Below are 24951 nucleotides of genomic sequence, written 5' to 3'. Positions count from 1 at the left end.
AAAAATAATTTTAACTACATCCACTCATTTAGATCTAAAAGAAAACTATAAATCAATGTGATAAGTGAAAGCTGTAAATTTCTTTGTTTTTGAAAGAGCTTGTCTTTGAATGAAGACATGAGAAGGGAAAGTTGTGAAGAAAGCGAGAAAAAAGTTTGCTAAAACTCTGAAACCTCCAAAACAATCCCTATCGTTAAATAATACAATAATTGCTATGAGTGTATTATTGGCTCATATGTATATATATATAGAGAGAGAGAGAGAGAATCATAGAATCATAGAATTGCTCAGGTTGGAAAAGACCTTAAAGATCATCAAGTCCAACTGCAATCTAGCCATACTACCCTAACTCTAATAATCCTCCACTAAATTATGTCCCTGAACACCACTTCCAAAGGGTATTTAAACACATTCAGGGATGGTGACTCAACCACCTCCCTGGGGAGCCTATTCCAGTGCTTAACCACCCTTTCTGTAAAGAAGTTTTTCCTGATATCCAACCTAAACTTACCCTGGTGCAACTTGAGGCCATTTCCCCTTGTCCTGTCACTTGTCACCAGTAGTGACATATATAACACCAGTGGTGACATATATAACCATGAAGGATATAACCACAAAGGTTGAAGAAGGAATTCTCCTTTTCAAAGAAATATTAAATATGGTGTTACACCGTACATAACTGCAAGAACAGCTGGGCTGAAATGTGAAAAACACTGAAACATTCTCAAATGTTTTTTATCCCTTCTTATTTCCCCTGTATTATGATGTGCTTTATATTATTATTTACTTACAGTATTTATTATTTAAAATATGCTTTTGTGGTATTAATTTAGCATTAATTAATTTAATTTTGTAGGATATAATTTAGTCTAAAAAAAATTAAAATGAAGGATACTGGTTTTAATAGATCAGCTTAAATACCTTTCTTGTGTCTTTATATGCAGCCTCTTAACTTACTACAGACACTACAATTGTTTGTTCTGCTAAAAGTGGCTTCTGAATCTAAGCTCTTCAGGTATATATCAATACCTTTGAACATAATTTTATGTAGAACTTGTATTCTTAAAGCCTGATTTGTCCTGAAATGCTTTAAAAATCAGATAAATGTGCCTATCATGGAGGATGGAATGTGCCAAAAATTAAGAAAGCTAATACAGCTATATTTATCTTTGGTATAAGACTAGTTAAAGACAAGTAAAGAATGAGATCTTTACTCAGTTACTTTTCAGTATGGCATTCTGAAAAGCACTTAAACTCATGTACAAGTTAGGTAAGACGAGCACGTAACAGGTATTATACTCACATCTTTGTGTAATGCTTGATTGTGTTATTTAATGGAACAGCACGCTGTAGAGTTCTGACCTGTAGTTCTGTACTTGTTTCTCATAAGCTATTCATTTTACTCTAAGAGGTGATAATGAAGGTGTTTTGTAATCATATAACATGTTCAGAAAAGGCACTGTAAATTACAGAGCTGTGAAATAAGAAAACAGTTATGGGTTAGTAGCTGAACAAACTTCTAAATACTGTGAAAACAATTTTTTTTTTTTTTTTTAAGTAATTTGCTTGATATTTTTGAAAAATAAAACCAGTCCAAACTTTATAGCAATGCAGCTGATTTTTCTCTTGCACAGATATACATGAAGACAGCATGCTTGCATGTGGTGATCTCACACTGATGGCCAACTTAAACTCCACCACACTGCTCTGTCTCTTCCCTCTCCTCAAAGGAAGAGGAGGGGGAGGAAATAGAACGAGGAAAAAAAAAGAATTATTGATAATTTAATTAAAGGGAAAAGAGAAAAATATAGAAATGAACAACTGGTTCATTTCAAACAAAAAAAGAAGCAAAGGTCATCTGGACATGAGGAGAGACAAAATTCTCCATTTCTGGTCATGAAGTGGTGTTTGTTTACGTCTTAGGAAGCAGGGCCTCAATATGCATAATGGCTATTCAGGAGGACACACACCTTGACTGAAAGGAAACTTATTCCCCAGCTTTTATTGCTACGTGTGATGCCATATAGTATGGAGTATCTCTTTGGCCATTTTAAGTCAGCTGTCCTCATAATGTCCCCACCTCTCCTCTTGTTCAATCCTAGCCCAGTGGTTTTGGGGGGTGGCGAAGTCTTGATGCTGTGCCAGCACTGCTCAGCAATAGATAAAACATCAGTGTGATATGCATGCTGCTTTAGCTGCAAGTGCACCAGCCACACAGCACTATGTAGGCAACCATGGGAAAAGTTAACTCCATCCAGCCACAGCCAGTACACTTAATAATTTTAAGACTGGTTTTAATGAAGAGACAATTATGTCCTATATGTCCTGAACACCTAATGTTATGTTCTCTAGGATTTTTCAGTATAAAACCCAGAAATTTTAGGTGATATTGTAGTGTAATATTTTATATTAGGTGAGAACAACAACAAAAAATTCTGCACAATTAACATGAGGCATGTATGAGTCATAAAATATTTAAGATGTAAAACATCATAGGTTGGATAAATGTCACCAAATCATAGTTTTCAGATTGTTGTTCATGCACATTCAGGAAAACTAGGTTAATACTATGAATCCAATGTCACAGAGACTGATCATGCATCTATATTTATTTATTAGTAATCCATCAATCTTTTGCTAACTCAGTATAATCTGACAACAGAGAACACCAAGGAAAGCAGCTTTACCACCAAATGAAAGTTCACTTGTTGAGAATAAACAGAAAAAGATCTATCAGGTGGCTAGTGAGGATTTGAATTTGCTGAAATTACATTTCACAGCAACTTGGGTTGATTCTTCATTTGACCTTTATTTGCTAAGTGACTTTTTTTTAGTTTTGTCAGTAATGATATTCAAGTTTATTATCTGCTTGATAGTCTTTCACCATAACTTAACTGTCATTTTGTAGTTATTTTCTAAAGATAACTTCAGAAAAATACCAACCGTTCAATAACAAAGAATGGATTGTGGGAGTGCACCTTTAGCATTATTTGTACTGGAGTAATGCCCATGCCATGCTGCTATGAGGAAAATATTGACCTTGTCAGCATTTTGCCGGATATTAGTCCTAAAATTATAAAGAGACATTCTAAGTCTCTAGAAGATACTTTGGTTTGTGTGCTGAAGCATTATATTACAGAAAATATGAAATGTCAGACTTTTGTCTCCAAGATTTGCTGTCCAATGTAGTGCCATGGTTACATGATCCTTTTGCTGTTTCCAAGCAGATATATCTTAATGATGTATACAGGAAGCAGGTTTCTCAGTTTTAGACTAATTAGGCTTGACAGCTTTGCATTTCCAAGTTGTTTATATTGTTTCTCCAAGATAGTTCCTTTTGTTTTGCCAGCTATCTTCTATAAACATTTATGTGCTTGTTTATGATCATTAATATCTCTCATTTCATTGCTCCATTAACTGAAGTTACTGTAGAATTATTAAGGTTGTAAGAAGGTTTCAAGAATACTACACGAATATGGAGATGTTGTTGTCCTTAGTTATCTAGATTTAGTGTACTTGCATATGTCTGTGGTTTAGTTATTTTCTAACGTAATAAGAATTTATTTTCTCAGTTTTAAACATGTGACTTACCCAAGGCACCTAGTTTAAATGAAATATCTGTCTCAAAGCTCACCTTCAGTTCTTTTCTCTTCAGCATAGCATGCAATTACTGGAATATATTTTTTGCTAAGGAGCAATACAGATTGATAGGAGTTCCCACTCAGGTGCTTCTTTTGCCTCTGCAGAGAACGTAGAGATTGTGAGAGTGAGGAACTCCCTCGTTTATATTAAATGATTTTGGGTTTGTAACACTCAACAGAGATTAATTTTGGCAGAATAGTGCTGCTATTGAAGGTGTTTTGTCTTGCTCTTTGTGGAGTACATTTTGCAGCACAGATAGCTAATGCATAGACAACTAATACAGCTGGTACCATTAATTGAGAGTAAGATTAATTTCCATGTTAATTTTTAAATAAGAAATCTTACAGTTCTTGAGTTCTTAAAGTTCTTGAGTTTTTGAAACAATGTAAAGACTAAATTTTGAAAAAAAAATCAATTACCTGTAGTCTTAAAATGTCAAGCAATGATGAAGTTAGCAATACCAAGCATAAGGCAGCAATAATCAGTTATCAGAAAGCAACCAAATAGGGAATGAATTTAAAAAAATATCCCGAGATTGAAAAATGCAAAAACAGAACCAATGCAAAATAAAATGGAGTAGACACACTGCATTCTCATACCTTCCTGAAACAAAGTGAACCACTATAAAAATGAGTGCTTGCTTGCAGCCTAACCTGTAAATTAATTAGAGTTTTTTTATTTAATTATAATGAGAAGTTGAACAAAACAAGTCCCTTAGCAGTCACAATACATGAATGTCTACATTCCCACACTACAACATGGAAAGAAAACAATTTGTGAAGAAGGCATATATTACAAAAGGTGTAAGTGTGTTACAGTATCAGTGCTGGTTAAAAGAGGTGAATAAAGTTTTTTATGCTTTTTACCAAGAGGGCAACTGTAATAAAGAAATTATTTTTACAGATACGTAATTTGCTCTTTTATGTATTGTATCTAACCAGAACTTTCAGAAAACTCCACAGCAAGTGGTCAGTTTTAAGCCTAGCATTTTACTCCATTGGTCAGCTGCTGAAAGAATGTCCTGGAGATATCTGGAGTTGAGGATATTTCTGCAGCCTATATTTCTATATATATTTTTTATATTTCTCTATAGCCTGTGCAATGGGCTATACACACAGTATGTTTAGATTATGCCAGCCTTCTGCCCATCCTTGCCACCTGTCAAATGTATTAACTCTTAAAATTTATGCAAGGGTATTGAAAGAGTTTGAGCAGCTGCTCCTTGTAGGTCTAGTTGTTCGGCTATGGATTCTTCCCCTGGCAACACATAGGAGGGGAAATGCTGCCAGTACTGGGTTGAATTCTGAGGAAGTTTGGATCTAGATCAAAACTTAATAGCTCAGGCCCATTTTTAGCACTAATTTCATACTTAATGGTATCTATTCTCTGCTGTTATAACTACATAAACCTAGTGTAAAGAAATGAGAAATCATGGTCAGTTGTTGACAGTAAATATGATGTATCAATATTTATTGCAGTCACAATGCAATGTAGATTATTCATGTTGAAGTAATATAGAGATACATATCTCTTAAGTATTATGCCCACAGTTCTGGCTGATTCTTAACAGAATTCATATATATATGACTTCTAATAGCTTTTCTAATTGTAAGAACCAAGAAATTATTGATAGCCAATAGAGCATGACCTTCTCCTTTAATAGAGTTACTGGTACAATCAAATGTAAGAACCAAAGCTGAGTTCATAAATGCAATATAAAATAATAGGGCATTTATATTAATATTCATGTATTGAACTCAGAGAATGGGTAACTTGCTATTCATCATTTTAAAACATGTTTATAGAATACAAATACATTGGTGTTTGTTTTTTTTTAGTGCTGATGAAAATGAATGGTACTTGGGGACCAAGTCTGCAGATTAAAGTGTTATGATACATTACCATGCTTGCACAGAAATGAGCACAGATGGTGGATCTATTACTTCTCTAGCAATAATTTTTTTTTTTATTTATTATATTTTTTTCCCCAGAATTCATATTTGAGCAACACTTGCCCAAGTTGGTCTACCTCTGCGGGTATCCTTAAAACCTTTTTTTTCATTACTTGCACATTAGAAGTAAAAAAAACAAAAAGTGATTAATGTTGTATTAAAACTTTATAATGAATGAAGTCTCTCAAACCAAGAGTCTGAGATTTTTATATTTTTCCTTTCACTAAACAGAAACATATTTTGCATGTAAATGAAAGTCTACAGGGATGAAGTTTTGTGTATCATGCTCAAATTCCCAACAGAATATTTTGTTCTGACAGATCGTTCAGTCCACATTAGAATGTGTGAAGATGTTTTATTTATAATATTTGTCAATTAAACACAATTATAAACGTGGAAAATTAAACAGCAGTATATAAGTAAAGTGTTTTGTTTTTTTTTTCCTGCAAAGAACATGCTGACTTCAATAAATTTTATTTTGCTGTAAGAATTAATAAAACAGTACTTCATAAGGCTTTGTCAATGCCTTATTATACACTTGAAGAAAGAAAAAGGGTGTTCAACCTGATTTGTGAGCCTGTAATTACGAAAGACTCAAAGTCAAATGATGGGTTTTGAAGTCAACTGCTCAAATCTGCATCACTTTGAAAGGAGGGACAATTTAATATATGTTAGATTTTCCAATATCAGGAATAAAATATAACCAAATAGTTTCATTTACTTCAGTATGTTGAGTGTATTCCTATTTGGGTGTTTGGTACTGAGACCTCCATCCTGAAAAACACTGCTCAGCATTTATGCTGTGATCTGATAACAAAGATTTTATTGGGGAAAGACTTGCTTGCTTCCAGCTTCCAAAATAGGATTTTATACTTCTGTTCCAACCAGATAAGTTGGTGTTTTTTGTTTTTTCTTTTTTTTTTCTTTTTTTTTTTTTTTGGTAATTTTGTCTTTTTCCTTTCCATATGTGAAACTTTATTAGATGTGTTCCTGGATAAAAATTGGCATCCAGAACCTTGAAGATTAACTTTGAGATCAAATTCTCCCTGCATACAAAAATAATTAAAAAAAAGAAACAAAATCTCTTGAATGATTGCAAATATTTCAAGGTTTAAATAATCCAGCACTTCATATGAGGATTTCTGGAGATACAGAGAAGTAGTTCCTGTGAGAGTCAAGCTGGTAATAGGGTAGAACATTTAGTAGACCCTTCGAAATATGCAGAAGTTGAATCCAATGCTTTCTCTGTGATTATTGTGAATGTAATTCTATGTGTTATCTGTGGACTCCTGGGGTCTTTAACAGACAAAAATGTCAGGAGGATGGGATGGAATGTATTAGTTGGTGCAGATCAGGGTTTGTGCTGTTTTCAGAGCAACTGTTTCATTTGCAAACATTTTAGTCCAGGCAGTGCTCTGTTCTACTTAGGAACATAGTTGTGGAGGAAGAGACTGCAGGCAGTGGGAAACAGAGAAAAATTACAAATTTGCTTCTTTCAAAGATGGAATGGATTGCAACAGCCATGGGTGAGAGAAAAGCCAAGAACTAAAAAGAAAACAGAAGGGTGCTAAACAGTTTAGAGAATGTAATATCAAATAATATGGAGGCTGTTAATCTCAGTACTTAATGATCTGCCTGTATAATGCTAATACACTTAAAAATGTACTATTATCAAGCCTTAGAGTGCTGCTTGTCACTACATAATGCACTTGTTATCTTTGCTTCAACTTCTTACCCTTCCCCGTTCTCAGCTGCAAAAGCAAATCCTACCTCTGAGCAGTCAGCAAAGATATAGCTTGAACTATTAATGTGAGTAGATTCTTCGACAGGCTAGTGACTGAATGGATTCCTTCTTTACAGGAGGGAGAGGTAGCCTGGTAGTTCTTGTATAAAATCCTTTCCAAGCTCAATTTCTTTACAAAGTCATCAGTGCAGGCACAAGAATTGAGGACAGGGATATTTCCAGGCTAGAGCATGCCCACTTGTACTGCATATGAGTATGAACATCTGGACTTTTTTTTGCTGTATTAGTTTAGTAGAGGGGCCGCAGATTTTCTTTACAGCCCTATACAGATCTTTACTGTGTCACTAAATGGGTATAAAAAGCTGTCTGCTATAAACCAAAATACTTTGCTGCGAAGAATATCAGCCATTCACATAATCGTATTCAGCATTGCTATGAATGTATATTTTTTAAACTTCTTTCAATTTCCATGTTCTAATGAACTGCATTAACTTCATTATGACTTGTCCTGATTGTGCAATATTATCATCATCTATTCCAGGTAATAGAATAGCTAGAAAATCAGTGATGGGCTCAGTAAGGGTTTTAGTAACAGGCACATTTTTTTTTAATATTTACTTTTAGCTGATACAGTGTGCCCTAAATACAAATGACAATATATTTGCTCTAATGAAGAATGAATAATGCTAGAATCTTTAACTTGTGTCTAATCCTAGGTAATTGTTGCTACAGTAGCATAATACATAATAGAATTTAAATTTTGTATTATATTTACTAGCATTGTGGCTCTGGACAGCCTGGTCTGGTGGTTGGTGACCCTGCACATAGCAGGGGTGCTGAAACTCAATGATCATTGTGGTCTTTTTCAACCCAGCTCATTCTACGATTCTATGATTCTATGAAATAGAGAGAACACTGTTCCTCATTAGCATGTACAGAGCTGTATTTAGGCTTAGAATTTTGGTACTTTTTATGGGAAACCAAATGCTTTAAAGGATTTCAACAGTCAAAGACTGCTGGATATTTGTCCGTTAAAAGTCTGGAAAAAAATTGCAGTGCTTCAGAATTAGTTCATTTTCCAAGTATTTGAAGAAACCCTGCCTGAGGTACTGTGTCCAGCCTTTGGTCTCCCAACATAATAGAATGCAGAGTGTCTGGAAACCCTGATTTAGTGGTTGGCAACCCTGCCCATGGTAGGTGGTTGAAACTCAATGACTTTAAGGTCTCTTCCAACCAAACCCATTCTATGATCCTATGATTCTATGAACGTGAAGTCTAAAACATATCTTCTTGTAATATCTGTACAAAGGCAAATTGTGCTATCAGATCTATGGAAAATTTAGTCATTCTGTACAATAGAGTTATTTTATATCTAAGAATGTGGCCACTGTCATTTTAGGAACGGTACTTGTGTCCTTGTATACTTCTTTAAGAACGTGCTGAATCTCACTTACTTAAGGTGATATTTAAGCAAACATCAAAGACAAAATATTGTTGCTATGTGGCAACTTTGCTTTAATGAACAGCATTCATTATTTAACATTCTCATAAATACAGTTAAAGGAGGAAAACAAGTTCATACTTTTAAAGGGCTTTCTTTTTCTTTCTTTCTCCACACTTTCCCCCCTTTCCTCTCTTTGTAAGTTTCATTCACCTTTCATTCTCTTCCCATATTCTTTCTGTGTGCCAGTTTCCATCAACTGTTATAGTTGATGATCATAGTCCTCTTCATCCTTTTGGTAATTCCTTTTCCCAGTTCCTCCTGCAAGAGATATCCATATTAAAACCAATGATGAACATTAAATTTCTCTCCTTGAGTATTTTGCACATACAATGGCCCAAGGGTGAAAAGAGTCCTTGCCCCTCAGACTTACACTTTGACCTTTCTGCAAACTGAGGTAGCAGGTTAATTTTCCTATGATTGCTTCATATATGTAGCATTTTTTCTGTGAAGCTAAGAGGACTTGCAGCAATTTTCATAAAATTCATATTTTGCAGAATTTGAATATGCTATCTTGCCTATGCTCATCTGAAGATCTGATAGGCAAGAATTAGGCACTTCTGTTCTCTGCTCCTAATAGCGTTCCTTTCTTTCTTTTTATCAGCGTAACAGCTGGCAAAATAGTTTCAAGACAGAGATACATAAAGCTAATTTTTTGTAAAGTATGCAGACAAAACATAACATATGGAGGATATTTGCATAATGCACAGTATCTATGATAAGTTAACAATTCAGTTTTTTCTTGCATAACTTCAGTATTACATAAAAAATAGGAAGCTGAAGCATCTTCATAAGCCAAAGAATTTTGCTAAATGGTTATTTTTAGTATTGGCATTTTGAGTTTTGCTGTATTAGCCTGTTAGAACCACTGTTCTACTTACTACATTGATACATACTTAAATGAACATTTATCTGTTTTCCATGGCTTATTTTATGCATATTCATCCACTAAATAAATTTCTGCCTTCTGTGTACTTACACCAGTTATGTAATGCCAAATAATTTGCGCATAATTTGGCTATTGTCCTGCAATATGTATTCAAGCTGCTTGTGCATTCACAGAAACACTATGAAACTTCAGATATAGTTTCAAACATACAGTGTATATAGAATATGGAGTGTTGATTTTCTTTTTTTTTCCAAAACCTGAAATGTTATGCATTTAGGCAATCACTGTGCAGTTTGTATTTAACAAAAATAAAACGGAGATAAAAAGTATGCAAAGAGAAATGTTTCTTCCTACAAAATGCAGATAACACTTTTCTCGTTAAAGTTTGCAGCAACATTAAAACAATAACAAATAACACAACTTTGTGGGATAAAATGATTATGTTATATTTCTTTTCTATTAGAAATATACGCACAAAATTAATGCATCTCATTAAAGTGTAATGTTGGTGCCATGAGAATTGAGTTAATATGAACTAGAAAATGAGTGAGAGCAGAATAAGTTACATCTTTGTGTGTGTTTCCATATTCAAATAGCTATACTCATCATGTGGTTGGCAGTGGAATCAAAGCTCAGTCTGGGAATCCAGAAGTAAGAGTGAAAGGAACAGATCCTGTAATAAATCAAATTATTGACAAGCTGAAACATGTTATTCAGGTAAGTTACTTCTATCTTTATACATAGTATAGAACTAAAAACAATCTAGTGGTGAACATATGAATTTACTATATTTTATAGGGTAATTGTTAATTCAAGTCATTGCTCCATGTACAGCAACACAAAACAAAACAAAACAAAACAAAACAAAACAAAACAAAACAAAACAAAACCCCACAATACCCTATCCTGTTTAATCTTTCTTACTTAATTTATTAAAAGTGATGTAGTGAAAAAGTTTGCTTATGGTAGACGAGTGTAGGGTGTAAGAGTGGCAGCTGGGCCATATGCAGCTGTGAGTACCAGTTCAGCACTGTATTAAGGCTGCAAAAGAATAAAAGTATAATTTAGAGATAATTAACTGAGTGCGTATATTTAAAAAAAATTACAAGGTAATTTCCATCGTCTCTCTTTTCTAAATCAAAATCTTGACCATTGTTGCTGCGAAGTTTATTGTTTAAGAATCAGATAGAAATGCTAGAAATTTTAAATAATAACTTGCCTACTAAAGAAGTTGGTGTTCACTACCTGATGCACATATAAGTGAGTTACTAAATTTAAGGCTTATAAAGCACTGAATTCCAACATGGTCCTGTAGTATTGTAATACATTAAAAACACTGCATGTGTGGTTTGTTGTACTCATTAATATCTATATACCTGGAGAGACGTAACTATAAGACAAAGTATCTGACTGTTAAAAGCAAATTTTGCTGGCAACTCTGCTCTTCAGTTAGAAAATATTTTTTTCTACTATGATCTGAGAACTCATTGATACAAAGTGCTCTACTGGCATCTTTTGTCATTGCCCTGTCTAGCACAACAACCTCTCTGCATTGAGGAAAAAGAGGGGTTAAGTAGGGGGGGCATGCAAACTTGGCAGACTTCCTTCTCCATTCTCCTTCTCTACCTCATTTCCTAAGAATGAAAATTTTCTATTTCTAAAAAATAAAAATAAAAGTAAACACTGTTTAATAATACCAAAGGAGTAAAATAGGAAATGAAAAAAAAAAAAAACCAACAAAAAATATTTTCCATCAGTAGTTATATTCTGGGAGAAGTGGCATTCAAATTCCTTTTCTTATGTTAGGAATATAATCATTTATTTATTTATATTAGAACTCTAACCACTATTCCTTCCTCCTAGAAAGAAATACCCCTTCTAGTCCTCCAGCTTTAGCATGCATGTCTCTACTTCTTTATTAAAATAGTGACAAAATGGTGAGATAATTTTGCCTTGAAATACATGCTGTGGCTTAATTAAGATCAGAAAGTTATTCAGAAAGAATAACATTGTAAATCTTACTGGGTAAATCTCAAGGTCTTTCATCTGTCAGGTATGCCCACTCTTTCTTCTTTGATATTAAATCTGCACAGTATAGTTTATTGTGTTGTTTTCCTCTAGAGACCAGGAGCTGTGTTGCTCCCTCCTTGGGTAAGGATCTAAAAGAATGGAATGGAACAATTCCATTATAAGGCATTTCATTTTGAGAGCTTATTTGCCCTTTTCCCCAAAGGCTGGATGGGATCTTGGAAAGAAAGGCTTACAGTCTATATACTGTGAGTCCAGCTATCCTGCAAATACATTATCTTTCTATGTGATAGTTTCCTTTCTTGTAGCTCTGAGTATAGAAATAGGGTCAGGGGATAAAAAGAGCAACAAATACCTTAGAGATCCAATATATACCTGTTTTTCCTCAGATAAAAAGGTTGAAGAAATTACAGAAAAAGTAATTCTTCACTAGCTTTTAGTGTCTGGAAAAGGAGGATAGCAAGGGTAAATTAGAGATTCAAATACAAAACCTCACCTCTGTGTCTTCTGTGATATGAAAAAGGATGAATCATATATTAAGCTTACAAAGAAAAGATTAAATAAGGGGAGCTTAATAGATTGTGGTGTCACTTCTCAGGCAAAAGTCCTCCTTCTATACACTTAATTCCTGCTGTCTATCCAAGCAGTAATACTGCATTACAACAGCTTAATTTGGTAATTTAGTAAAATAAAATAAAATAAAATAAAAATCATATTTCTCTTGCATTTCATAACTAAGAATTCCTTCAGTCTGCAGATGTTTCTATACTCGAATTCAGCATTAAGGCTGCCAGCATGATATGTAATCTTCTATTTCTGTAGGCAACTATATATACTTTTATATAAATTTTTATATAAATTCCATGTTGTTGTAACCTTGCTTGCTAGTAAGTCCGATTTTGTTATCTAGTTGTGTTTCATATGGAGCATGAAATGTAGCAATTTTCTGTCTGTATTAGGAAATGGAAATGAGTAGCAATTCAGTTTTATATGACTTTTCACATCAGCCTTTGAATATTTCAAGGTGTGAGATATCAAAGCAGCACTGCTCTCTGTCTCATGATGCCATGGTAGGGTACCATCCCTCCTTCTAAATCACAGTAAGATGTCTGTGTACCAGCCTAAGTATAGCCTGATTTTATTCTATTTGTATACCCTGTCATAGTACCAAGGCCTTTAGGACTGAGACGTGCACTTGGTAAATATCAGTACCCAGAAAAGAATCAGAGGCTTTGCTTCTGGTACTTTTCATAATAAATATTGTGAAAGGCACAGTAATGCAGTGTAACCAGAGGTAACATATGATGTCTGTTTGCAGCAGGGATGAGATTCATTTCTGTAATCAGAATTTAGGTGTAGTTATAATCCGTGGAGCTTGGAGAGCTGTTCTTTTGGCCAAATCTGAGTTACTCTTAAGGATACAAATAGTAGGCCTTTAGCCTCACCGGTTATAAAAGGAGTTTGGGTACACTGCCAACAAGTTGGCATCTACGCTACAAACACCTGCAAATGTTCCAAGGATTTCACCTTTGTGCTCTGTTTTTCAGGAGTTTAAACACACATACCAGAAATGTGTCATTTTCTAAGGAGAAATATTTAGCAGGTACACTGTATCTTTTTGTTTGCTTCATCCTTCTGCTTTTTCAAAGGGTATATTCTACCATAGGGTCGCCAAACAATAAACAAATCTGAAATGTACTCAAAAATAAGGCTTTTTTTGCTTTTAAAGGAGCCTGATCTGGGCCAAAAAACTTGCAATAAATTGACTGAGGTGGTAACTATAGTTCAGACAGGAACTCAAAAATACAAATCAAAACAAATCTGATTTTATGATTACGCATTTATCTCTAATAGTAAAAAAATAAACATATATATACATACACACACATATATAAAACAAACGAGAGGCTAGTTACTAGTTTGAAGAGGATAACCAGTTTGGCATTTAAAGTAGATAATTTAATGCAGATTTAGAAATCAGTCCAGGTCCTTTGCCCATCTGGAAAAGGAAGAGTAAATACCTCTACTAAGTAGAAGAAGAAAAACCCCATTGTTTTCTGAAACTCTCCTTTCTCTGTCATCAAAGCTAATGACACCTTTTCTCATCAGTTTCTCTATATTTCCCTTCATACTTTCAAGGATCTCAACAGGAGAGGAAGAGGGAAATTGTGAAGGCTGCTCTGAAAGTAGTGCTTCACCTTTTCTTATTTTGGCCACTTACATCAGAGGCAGATGGTAGTGGTGTGGCAGTAGTTCAGCCTTTCCACCAAGATTCATTCACATTTTGTTGCTGTGTGACAGATGGCAGCAGAGGAGCAGTCTGACAAAATGGCATGTGACATGAAAGTGCACATGAAGCAAGGTGTGGAATTGAATTTCTCTATGCAGAGAAAAGGGAGGGCGGGCTCTTTGAGGGAGAGTCCAGTGAGCTCTCAGAAAATCAGACTCCACATTTATTGTAGAAATGGCTAAATATTACCAAGAAGCAGAAGAACAGGTACATTAAACATTCTTTCATGATCATCTTTAATGTGTACATGAGAAAAGAAATCAAATTTGATCCAGTAGATTTTATTTTGCTCTTCCCATAGAAAAGAATAAGGCTGCTCCAGTGTTTCCTGTTTTCTTGCTATATAGATACAGAAGTGTTTAAAATCCATAGAAAATAATCTGTTTTAAAGTATGTAAACATTTGGTGCTTAAACATAGAATTTGATTTCTAGGGTCTATTCTGTTTAAAATACTCTAACTTGTTGCTAAAATTTGTTGCTTAAGAGAGAGCATCTCTTGTAAGGCTTTAGTTTCTGGGCTACTCTTTTAAATTACATATTTTACATGTTTAAATTACAATTGTTTACAAACTTTACAAAACAGATGTGTTTAGTACGTGCCACAGTGGCCCATATGACATTTCTCCTTTTTGAGAGTTTCAAGGTAATCTTCCTTTTTTTTTTTTTTTCTTTTTTTTTTTTTTTTCTTTTTTTTCTTTTTTTTCTGTAATTAGTAGATTTACCAAAAATCAATGGAACCTTTGATTCCTTTGGACCCTGACTGCTATAATCTGTGCTCTGGACTCTACAGATCCGTGCTCCCAGCAGTGAAGTGCAATCAGAGGAACTGGCATGAACTTAGGTGAACCAGTCGTTGATGAAAATGGTTTGACAAAGTCACCTTCTTCTGTAAAAATCTTCACATGGACAGACTGGTATTTTGAAGAGCTTTTTAAATGACTCCTCCTCATTCATTTATCTTCACGGTAGACAAACAATGGGTTCAGTGCATATTCTCTTATATTCTGCAGTCTGCAGCTATCACTCTCATTTAATAGGCAATCAGGATTAAAAAAAGTCAGTTGCATATGGTAGCAATAATAACAGTAATTATTTTTCTTTTATTCCCCAATAATTTAAGGACACAATTCGTTTATCTTATTTGCAAGCACAAATGCTAAGGTTATGAAATAAGTATATTTTGGTACAGTCATTAGGCAATTGGATCTTCATCATTTCAGTGTATTTCTTCTTTCAAAAGATAATCTTAGAGGTACTGATCTTAAAAATAATGGATATTTCTTGGAATTTATATTTAGAGGTCAAATAATTTCTTCCTAATTTCAGAAAATCTTGCCATAGTATAAAATATCATTATGTACATCAGCCTACATAAAACAGAAAAAATCTCCCTGTGGAGATCTTCAGAGGCAGGTGCTACTCTATTGGCTACACTAGAAATTAAAACACTTCAACTGGGAGAAATGATTTCCTATTTATTGATGCAGAAAAATGCAAATATGTGCCTGAACATATTTGGAAGGGTTCACATCTTATATTTTTGTACCCCTGGACTGCTAGCTAGTTTGTATGGACTAATATTTAATTTCTTAACAAAAGGCTGAAAAATGTCACACAAGGAAGCGATATCTAATTAGCAAAATTCATACAAAAAATGAGGATCCAATGTATTTTCTTTGTTATTGATAGGAATCCTAAAAGTCAAAATAAATCCAGCATATCCAGCATTCTAACTACTAATTTGTAACTGTATAAAAGCCAAATGACTTTGTGAAACAATTCATATCAGATTAGAAATCTTTAAAAAATATTTATCCATAATTGAAGCTTAAGTTTTGGTCAAATTTGGGGGGCCCAACTCTACTATGCTAAATGGAAACATTTTACAGTGCAAACCTGTAGGTGTATACATTTTTGGGTGTTTCATCATGTTTTGTTAGTACCTATTTCAGAGGCTCCCTAGACATATCTCAGAAAATTTTAGTGGCAGGGATGAGATTAATTTGACCTCCTTAAATAAATTTGTCTATTTCTTTCCTGGTGCGTCTTGACATTTGTTACGTTTCTTCTGACTGCCTGTGTACACTATGCATGGGCTTTGGCTGAAAGTGATGTCTATATCTTTTAAGTGAATAGCTGCCACTACTTTGTATGACATTAAATGTGACTGACAATCTATTTTTCCTTTATGATCTTTACTAATGTTGGTAAGCTCTGTTTTTGAGCACACCATCGTTTGGCTATTAAGCTTTCTTAAACAGGTCACAGAAATAGCAAGATGTGATTTTTTTTCTTGGCACTGATGTTTCACACTAGCTAAACCTTCCAGCTGTGTTTTTTAAAGCTTATATTAATGCTCCACACCACAGGCAAATTAATACATGTTTTCATGAGAGCCACTCATGTGCTTAGTGGAAATGGTGACAGAATACATCACTTGAGTCCTCAACTGCACATACAAAGAGCCACATTTTTGAATTATTCATATGCAAAATGTGGTACTTGCAATTGTGCTTCCCTTTGATCACTGTTAACATATTTGTGCTTTCGTCAGTGTTATGATAATTATCTAATAGTTAAAATCCCTCTGCCTCTTAGCACAGTTTAAACTGCTGTATAAATTTAACAAATTATACATTGATAATTCTATTCCTGATTGAAATGTCGTTCTTTTTCTTGGAACAAGTGAATTCTGAAGAGTACTGCATTTAACGCTGACATCAGCCTTAGTCCGATGCACTCTTCAGAAATAGGGAAAAGCTGGTGAGACCTGCTTTCAAGATATTCTCTTTTCCTTCTGCTCAAATTTTATTTGTTGATACATTGTAGCTTGCACTTTGCACCATTCTGTAAAAAGTACCCAATAGAGATATATCTGGGAAGTAAAATTTCCACCCACTTTATGCAACAGTAACTTAACATTGTCTTCTATTGTATTTGCTTTCATCTGTGTTTGAACCTGACCAGACCACCTATTATTTTTGTTTCTTTTTCAACAGGACAAACTGTTGCACAAGTTGATGTTGCTTTTTGTTTTATTTATTACAAATGCATACCTAAATGTTGCTTTTGCTTTAGATTCCCTTCTTTCTTTTTTGATTCCTTTTCCATTTTTCATTTTATTCTAAAGTTTGAGAGCCCCTGTGGGTAGAGAACAGCTCAGTATTTTCATTAATTTTTTATTTTTTTTTATTTTTTCTTCCCCCCCCCCAGTGATTTGCTGGCTCTCCCTTTCATTTTATTTATTTATTACTATTATGTTGGCTCTTCTTTTATTTTAGTTCTGGAATTAATACAATGCTACTGTCATATCACAAGCCCTTGGAGAAATGTCATCTATGGCAAGACATGATAGCAGAGTATTAGCATGATATGTCATACCAGGATATTCATACTTGGCAGAGAATCCTATTTCGGATTTGTAGCATGAACTGTTCTTGCTTCCTGACACATCTAAAGAGAGCTGCCTTTTCTCTTAGTATTGATTTGAGTTTCCTCTTACTGCTAGTCTGTATTGAAGATATATGTTAAATTTTTTGAAGATTACCATTGTGTGTAAGATATCAACATAACTTCCACAGAGATACTAAACAGCTAGGAATTAGGTGGTCAATTCTTTACTGTGCTACATCCCCCTCCTTTTACGATACACTCAAACATCTGCTATGATTTAACCCAGCAGGCAGCTAAGCACCACACAGACATTCACTCACTCTCCCCTAGTGTGCTGGGAAAGAGAATTAAAAAGCGTATATGTTAGAACCTGTTGGTTGAGATAAAGACAGTTTAATACAACAGAAAAAGAAGGAGAAAAATAAATAAATAAAAGGATATAGAGAGCAAGCTCTGTAGCAGTCCCAGCCCTTTGTGCACCCCTAGCTCCTTGTTGGCAGGGAAACATGAGAAGCAGAAAAGTCCTTGACTCTGCTTAAGAATTGCTCAGCAATAAGTAAAACATCAGTGTGTGATCAACATCATTCTCATTCTAAATCCAAAACACAGTACCATACCAGCTATCAGGAAGAAAATTAACTTTATCTCAGCTGAAAGGTGAAAGGACAACACACTGTCAAAAAAATACATCATATTTCTAGATTGCAAATCCTTTTGTATCTCTTTGAGAGTGAAAATATTTTCTTGACAGTTCTGTGATTGTTCACAAAAACAGTCTTTCTCTTCTTTAAATTCAAAACACTTAAATTTATGTGAACATTCTGAGATGACTGCATGTCCTCAAAAACTATGTGTAAACTCAAAACTATATGGAGTATAGAGTAACAACAGAGAAAGAAAGAGTGATTAGGAGTTGAATATGTGCATCTCCCACTGCTGGGATGCCTAGGAGGTAAACTGAGAGGAGTAGGTTACCAACCACATTGTCAGTAATTCAAATAAAACCTCAGTAATCTCCCTGGTTTTTCTTGTTTTTCACTAGCAAGTTTACCGCAACAATATTAAAGGCTAATCAGAGTCTCAATCATTTAGCACAAATGAACCTCATTTCTATATATCTTCTAAAATAGGATTTATGCTTAGATGAAAATCTTTTGATTTCTCTAGATGGAACTAACAAAAGGAAAATGATGTACACTCTGTACAGTGTACACAGTTTTCTGGAACTAAGGCTAAGGTTCAAATCAGCTAATTAAAAAAAAATTCTTACCATTTATATTTTGCTATTTTTTTCTTCCTCCTTTGAGTATAAGGCACTGCACAGTGCACATTTAGATAACATACATGTTGATGCAGCAGGAAGATACTATCAATTCTTATCCATTTAGTGCAGACAACTGTGGCACAGAAAACAGGACAGAGTTTTCTAGCTATTTTGGTGGATAGTGACACTAACTGAAGTATTCATTATATTGCAGATGCTCTCTACAAAAGCCTATTTTGCACCTAAATTGCACCTAAATTTTGCTGCTATAGCTAGTCAAACTGCTTGTGTTAGGGTTTCTCAGCAAAAGAGGAACACTGTACTATCTGCTAATTTTAAAGTATTACATGAAGTGAAGGAGAGTTGAAGGATTTGAGGTGATATATACCTATAACAGTGTAGTCTGGGGCACAGATTTTTTCTTATTTTAGAAAATCTGATCTATTTGCTATTGCAAAACCATGTAAAGGAATTTTTCTTTTTTCTATTTGTAATTTATCACTTATGCCTCTTGACTCTCATAAAAATAGATTTTTAATTTATTTCTCATACTTTTTTTTCAGTCTTCCCATAAATGTGATTGTAGATGTCTCTCATAAAACAAGAAGATATTTTGTCCCCCTACTGCATAGAAATAGTGGCAGTTTTATAAGTGAAAAGAAGTTTCAGGTGCCATTAATTCCCAATCCCAGTTTAGAAAGAAATGGAATATATGTACTGATATATAATAGAGACGGTCTTGAGAGTTCAAGAGGTCTTCAGGACCTCAGTGCTGCAGTCATAATGGTACATACACAACTTCCCATTAACTTTAATATGGCTGTACCGATGCCCAGGAGTCACTCTGTAAATGTTGAAAGTTGAAACATTTTTGAAGGCTTCTCCTGTCAGTTTTTGTACAAACAGATTAGATTTATATTGCATAACATATCACAGTGGATACACTGTCGGATTTTTAACTAGCTAACCATATTAGGAGAATCTCTCATCTAAAATGTCATGGGATTTGCATTTATTTATTTATTTGTTTGTTTGTTTTTGCAAATGTGCTTTTCATATTTATAAGTTTAAAAAAAAAAATAGAGGCAGAAGCCTCCTTAAATTTAAACATCTATTTAGAACATCTTACAGGTAGAGGAAGCTGTCAATGTCTATCTTCATATTTTAATTGAATAACATAACCTTTGTGATGTCTTCTCTGAAGGGAGAACAGAAGTGATATAGGAAGCACACTTAATTTTGAATGAATGCTATTGTAAGAGCTGTCTTGTCTCTGAACACTTTAAGTAGAAGACAGTTTCAAGCAGCTGTATTGTGGTTTACTTTTGCTATTGGCCTTTCTGTTTAGTGAATCAACTGCTGTGCAATGGCAGCTATGCCAATTAGTACACAATCAACTAGAACTTATTTTAGGAATTCAGCTTGAAAGTGATCTGCCTGTAGGGATCTGCATTTGTGCAAAGAGTTTCTGTTCTTATGGTTGAAGAATTATATTCATTATTTCTCATGTGGAACAACAATTGGAGTTTCAGAGGTGCATAAAATCCTCAGCTACTTACAATGCAATTGGCATTAATCATTCCATATTCTACATTCACAAACTAGGTTGACAGTGAACTAGAATGCGAGAGAAATACCTAAAGTAAAAAATAAAACAGTAAAGACATATCCTTGTAATAGATTTTTTATGACATCAGTGTTAATTAATATTCATTATATTAGAATTGATAATATCTGATTGAAACTGATTAAACTTTAATATAGCACAGTGAATCTCAATTAAACAAATAATTTTTTTGGTGCTGCCCTAGCTCATTTAGCAAACTGCCAACTGCACTTGCATACATAGATGATCTATATCATTAAAGGTGAATATCTATTTTAGTAGCGGAACTATTTAGTCTGGTTCTTTATGAAGTATATTTCACAGTGAGACAAAATTTGCTATAAAGCATTTTATTGAAATATTAAGGTAGTTTGTTCTGGAAATATTTCATACACCATCCTAAATGAGCTTGATTACTATTTAAAAGGTTGATTTAACCTTACAAATAAAAATTTTTAAGTGTAAGAATTCAATTAATCTTTACATTTGAACTACTTCATGAGACATGCACTATAAATTTTCTTAACACATGATTTTAGAAGAAGTTGCATTAATTGAAGCTGTTATTTGCCCCCAACTAAATGCCAACTGCTCTCACACTCCCCAGTCTCAACAAGGTGGGAAGAAAGTAAATGGAAAAGCTCATGGCTCAAGAGAAGAACAGGGAACTCACCAGTTAATGTAACTGGCAAAACTAGCCAAAAGTGTGGAAAATTGATACAATTTATTCCTGGTTAAAAAATAGAGTAGGATGGTAAGAAAAAAAGACAAAACTAAAAACATCTTCTCCTCGGTCCCTCCCTTCTTCCCAGTCTTACTTTGACTAATTCTTTCCTGACTGTTCTGCCTCCTCTCCCATCAAGTGGCACAGAAGAATGGTGAATGGGGATTGTGGTCAGTTCCTAACAGTTCATCTCTGCCCTCTTTCTCTCTCTCTCCCTCAAGAACAAGGTCCCTCCCATGGGCAGACCTGCTCCCTTCCCCAGATTTGCTCCGTCTTGGGTCTATACTGTAGTCTGTAGTCTTAGGAAAAGTCAGCTCCAACATGGAAGCCACAGTTTGCTTCTGCATGGGATCTCCATGGTCTGCAGCTTCCTTCAGCGAACATCCACCTGCTGCACCATGAGGTCCTCCACAGGCTGCAGTGTCAATATCTGCTCCAGTGTTTCCTTCTCTGTGGAAAATCATTGTTCCAGGCACAGGAGCACCTTCTCCCTTTCCTTCTTCTTCAACCTTGGGGTCTGCAGAATTGCTTCCCTCCTATGTTTTCTCACTGCTTTATCTCCCAGTGGCTACACAGTACATTTCACCCTTTCACAATACATTTCCCCAAGGTGCTCACCCATGGCTGCTTAGAGCCAGCTGTGTCCTGCATGGGGCAGCCCCAGCCATACCTCACAGAGGAGACATGCAGGCCCCACTGTCAGCCCTTTGCCATGGAAGCTCAATACACCATTCTTATATCCTCCACTGAAATCAGTGCCCTTCTTATATTAAAATAATAAAAGTTACAGGAATAATCCTCTTTCATCTTCTGACATACTTGCAAGAGTATATTTCTAAAGAATGTGAAGTATAGACTTTGCTATAAAAAAAGACTTTAGAAGATTTAAATTAAGCAAGAAATTCCTCTCTGATCAGAAGGAATAATCAAATTAATAGTTCTAACTTATGATATCTGATAAATATCACAAAACCTTCACATAGCTTCACTGACTCCTCACAGTAGAGGCTGAGGAATTAAATATCAACAAAAATTTGAGAAGCAGCTTACTGTTTCCATTAATACTAATTAAATGTCAGATGTATTCTGTCAATATCATGAAAACATAAGCAAAATTCTTTGTATGCAAGCACACTCATTAAAAAGGAAAAAAAAAAAAAAAAAGAGTGGAGCAGTAACTGGAATTACAGTAGATACCATTGATATCTATGTGGCACCTGGAAACATGGTCTCACCAGTATCATGGAAATTACTGAGTGAGCAGTTCCTATAGGCTGATGTAGTAAGGGAATAAGCAAGATGTCTGCCCTGTGTGCATATCCCTATATTAATGCTTGACAATTAGTACTTTCTCCACTTTAACTTGTTGGGTGTGGATTTAATACAGCAGCAGAAATCATTTTGGAGATAATGGCATTTCTTTAAGTTGAAAAAAAGATTGTAATGTATTTTCTTTTATGTCAGTCCAATCTCCACAGCTTTGGTAAGCACAGTTCTGAATGAACTCATACTTTGTTAACACCAGACAATACACATGGAATTGTCATTATAAATACTATGACCATCTGCAAAACAGGATGCCATAGGAAACAGGCTTCTTTAGCATCCGTGATCACAAAACATTTTTCTTTGTGATGCATGCAAAGCTCACTATGCAAAGCTGTGGCATCTAAGATGAACACATTAGGAAAACACACTACAGAAATGTATTGTAACAACATTTAAGTGGTATGCAGTCACTTTCTGAGAGAAGAAAGTTGATGTCCATGGACTTTCTGTACTGAAAAGCAATACATCCTTTTTGAGCATATTGAATGTTTCCTATTTGAGACAGGTTATTTCCTTCTATTTGCAGTTCTGGGAAATCCTCCAAGTCAGTGGCCTGTAAACAGCAGTACAGAACAAGTCATTTGCTGCTGGTATCATCATAATTTGTTTTCCTTGTCAGTCTATACAATAAGCAATGCATTCTGCAGATGCAAGAAGTATCAGTCTGGAAAGCAATCTGTTGCTCTGAAACCTTACGAACAAAAATCCCATTTTATCTATGAAGGCTTTTTGTTGACTAAAGGAGTCATCTGCCTAGTCTTCTGCTCTCTGCAAATGTAGAAAATTCTATAACAGCAGCATAGTATGACATTAAACTATTTTTTTCTCTCCTGAAGTGTGCATGTGAAATCTACATGGATAACAGAGTTCATATGTGAAACTGTATCATACCTGTTAAGTGCACACATTTTGCTCAGCAAAGCCCTGGGAGCCAGCTAGCATATAGCAGAAAAAGGAGAGCCAAACAGGAAGCATGTAAATTATATGAAACCTCAGCAAAACTGTTCACCACTATGAATTAAAGTGAAGTGTCAGAAATAGGCTGAGCTATGCAATTTGTCATTTTGTTTTTGTTTCAAGAGATAATACAGGCAAATATTTCCTAGCAGAGTTATTTCTTAGAGGCGAAAATACTCCATGAAGAGAAATACTAATTTGCTCTGTATTTAACTGATTATTATGTTGTCAAAGGAAAATCAACCAAACAACAATAACAAAAATAAATAATTCTAAGTAATTTCAAAAATAAGCATGCAATAAAAAAACAAAAAAACAAAAAAACCCACATTCAAATAAGAAAGCTCATGAAGATTCGTTATATACATAATAAATCATGTATTTCATAGTAATATGGTGGAAAATATTTGTATATCCTTTTACAAGGCAGATTAGTTGCTATTTTTGCGGCTTTTCAGATTTTATCTTTAAAATGTATTACCAAACTACTTCATTATACATGTGGTGCAGTTTCACTTAAATTTACTATAAGGCATCCATTTCTTTAAATGACTTTTCAGTGCCATGCATCTTAAAAATAATTTTATCTCAAAACCAGCATATTTCCCAGCTTCTTATTGCTTATAATTTTCCCTCTTTTCCCTTCTTAGCCCTTTCCTGTTTCTGAAAGGCCTTTAAAAGTAGGCAGATGAAGGTTTTTAGAAAGATCTAGTCATTGCCATTCTGACAATGATCCACCTGAATTTCTTTGAAAAGTTCCTTATCTCCATTCCCCAGGTAAAACTTTCTAGAAAAAAATAGAAGTACTGCTTTTTCCTACACTCCAGCTGTGTGAAGTGCTGTTCTGGTACTAGGACATTGATGAGGCACCTCTGCTTCCTCTTTTCCCTTTGCCTTTTTTGTCTTGGGGAGTAGTTCAGCTTGATCTACAGACCGTCTTACTTTACCATGTAAAGTAAGCTGTAAGCATGTAAAAAGCTGAAGGAGAAAACAAACGATGGAACAAATCTTTAAAACACTTTCAGAGATGGATCTGTCATCTGTAACTTATTGAATTCAGTAACTAGACCCCATGTTTTTATTTATGATAATGTTTTGGTTAGAAACTTTATTTCTGGTAACTTACTTATCACTTCAGTTGTAACAGGTAGTCACTTCTTACATCTAGTGTTAGTCAACATCTGATTACCACATAAAATTTCTCACAAGTGCACTGGTCCATAATCCAGACTGCAAATTGCAGTTCTTTGGGGCCTGAAAACTTCAGACAAAAGTGTGGTAAGTCTTTTTGTTTTGACTTGTTGTTGGGATATATAACTATAATAGAGAAGAACATTATTCTCCTCCCATATTGCTTAAAGAACTGCTTTCCCAAATCTGATCTCCTGTTTTTGTTTGTCCTCTTGTTTTTGTTTCCTGCCCCACTTAATTTCCCTTCTCAGTTTCTTTTCTGCATTCTTGAAAATGTTCATGATTTTCACTTCATTGTACAGTTTCACTCTATTACTCATCATTTCTTTTAATGGATTTCTGTCCTGTGTGTTTCCCATAGGTATGTGGGTCTGGAACAGTGGAAGCTCAGCTTGAACACAAAAGTATTTCTCAGCCAGTCATAGCTGTAACAGAGGAAA

General features: G+C 34.6%; 1 protein-coding gene across 1 annotated transcript in view; it reads left to right on the top strand.

Annotated features, from left to right (window-relative positions):
• Positions 1 to 24951, top strand: part of GPC5 (glypican 5) — a gene marked incomplete at its 5' end in the record, with an annotated part of 599166 nt that overhangs the window by 178913 nt on the left and 395302 nt on the right. The window contains 1 exon segment of the mRNA XM_052664786.1: positions 10325 to 10445. Coding sequence (XP_052520746.1) covers positions 10325 to 10445 — 121 coding nt within the window.

Source organism: Tympanuchus pallidicinctus, unplaced genomic scaffold (assembly GCF_026119805.1).
Source record: "Tympanuchus pallidicinctus isolate F22 unplaced genomic scaffold, pur_lepc_1.0 scaffold6, whole genome shotgun sequence".
Lineage (NCBI taxonomy): Eukaryota > Metazoa > Chordata > Aves > Galliformes > Phasianidae > Tympanuchus > Tympanuchus pallidicinctus.
Note: the sequence above shows the minus strand (reverse complement) of the source record. Positions and strands in the feature narration are given on the sequence as shown.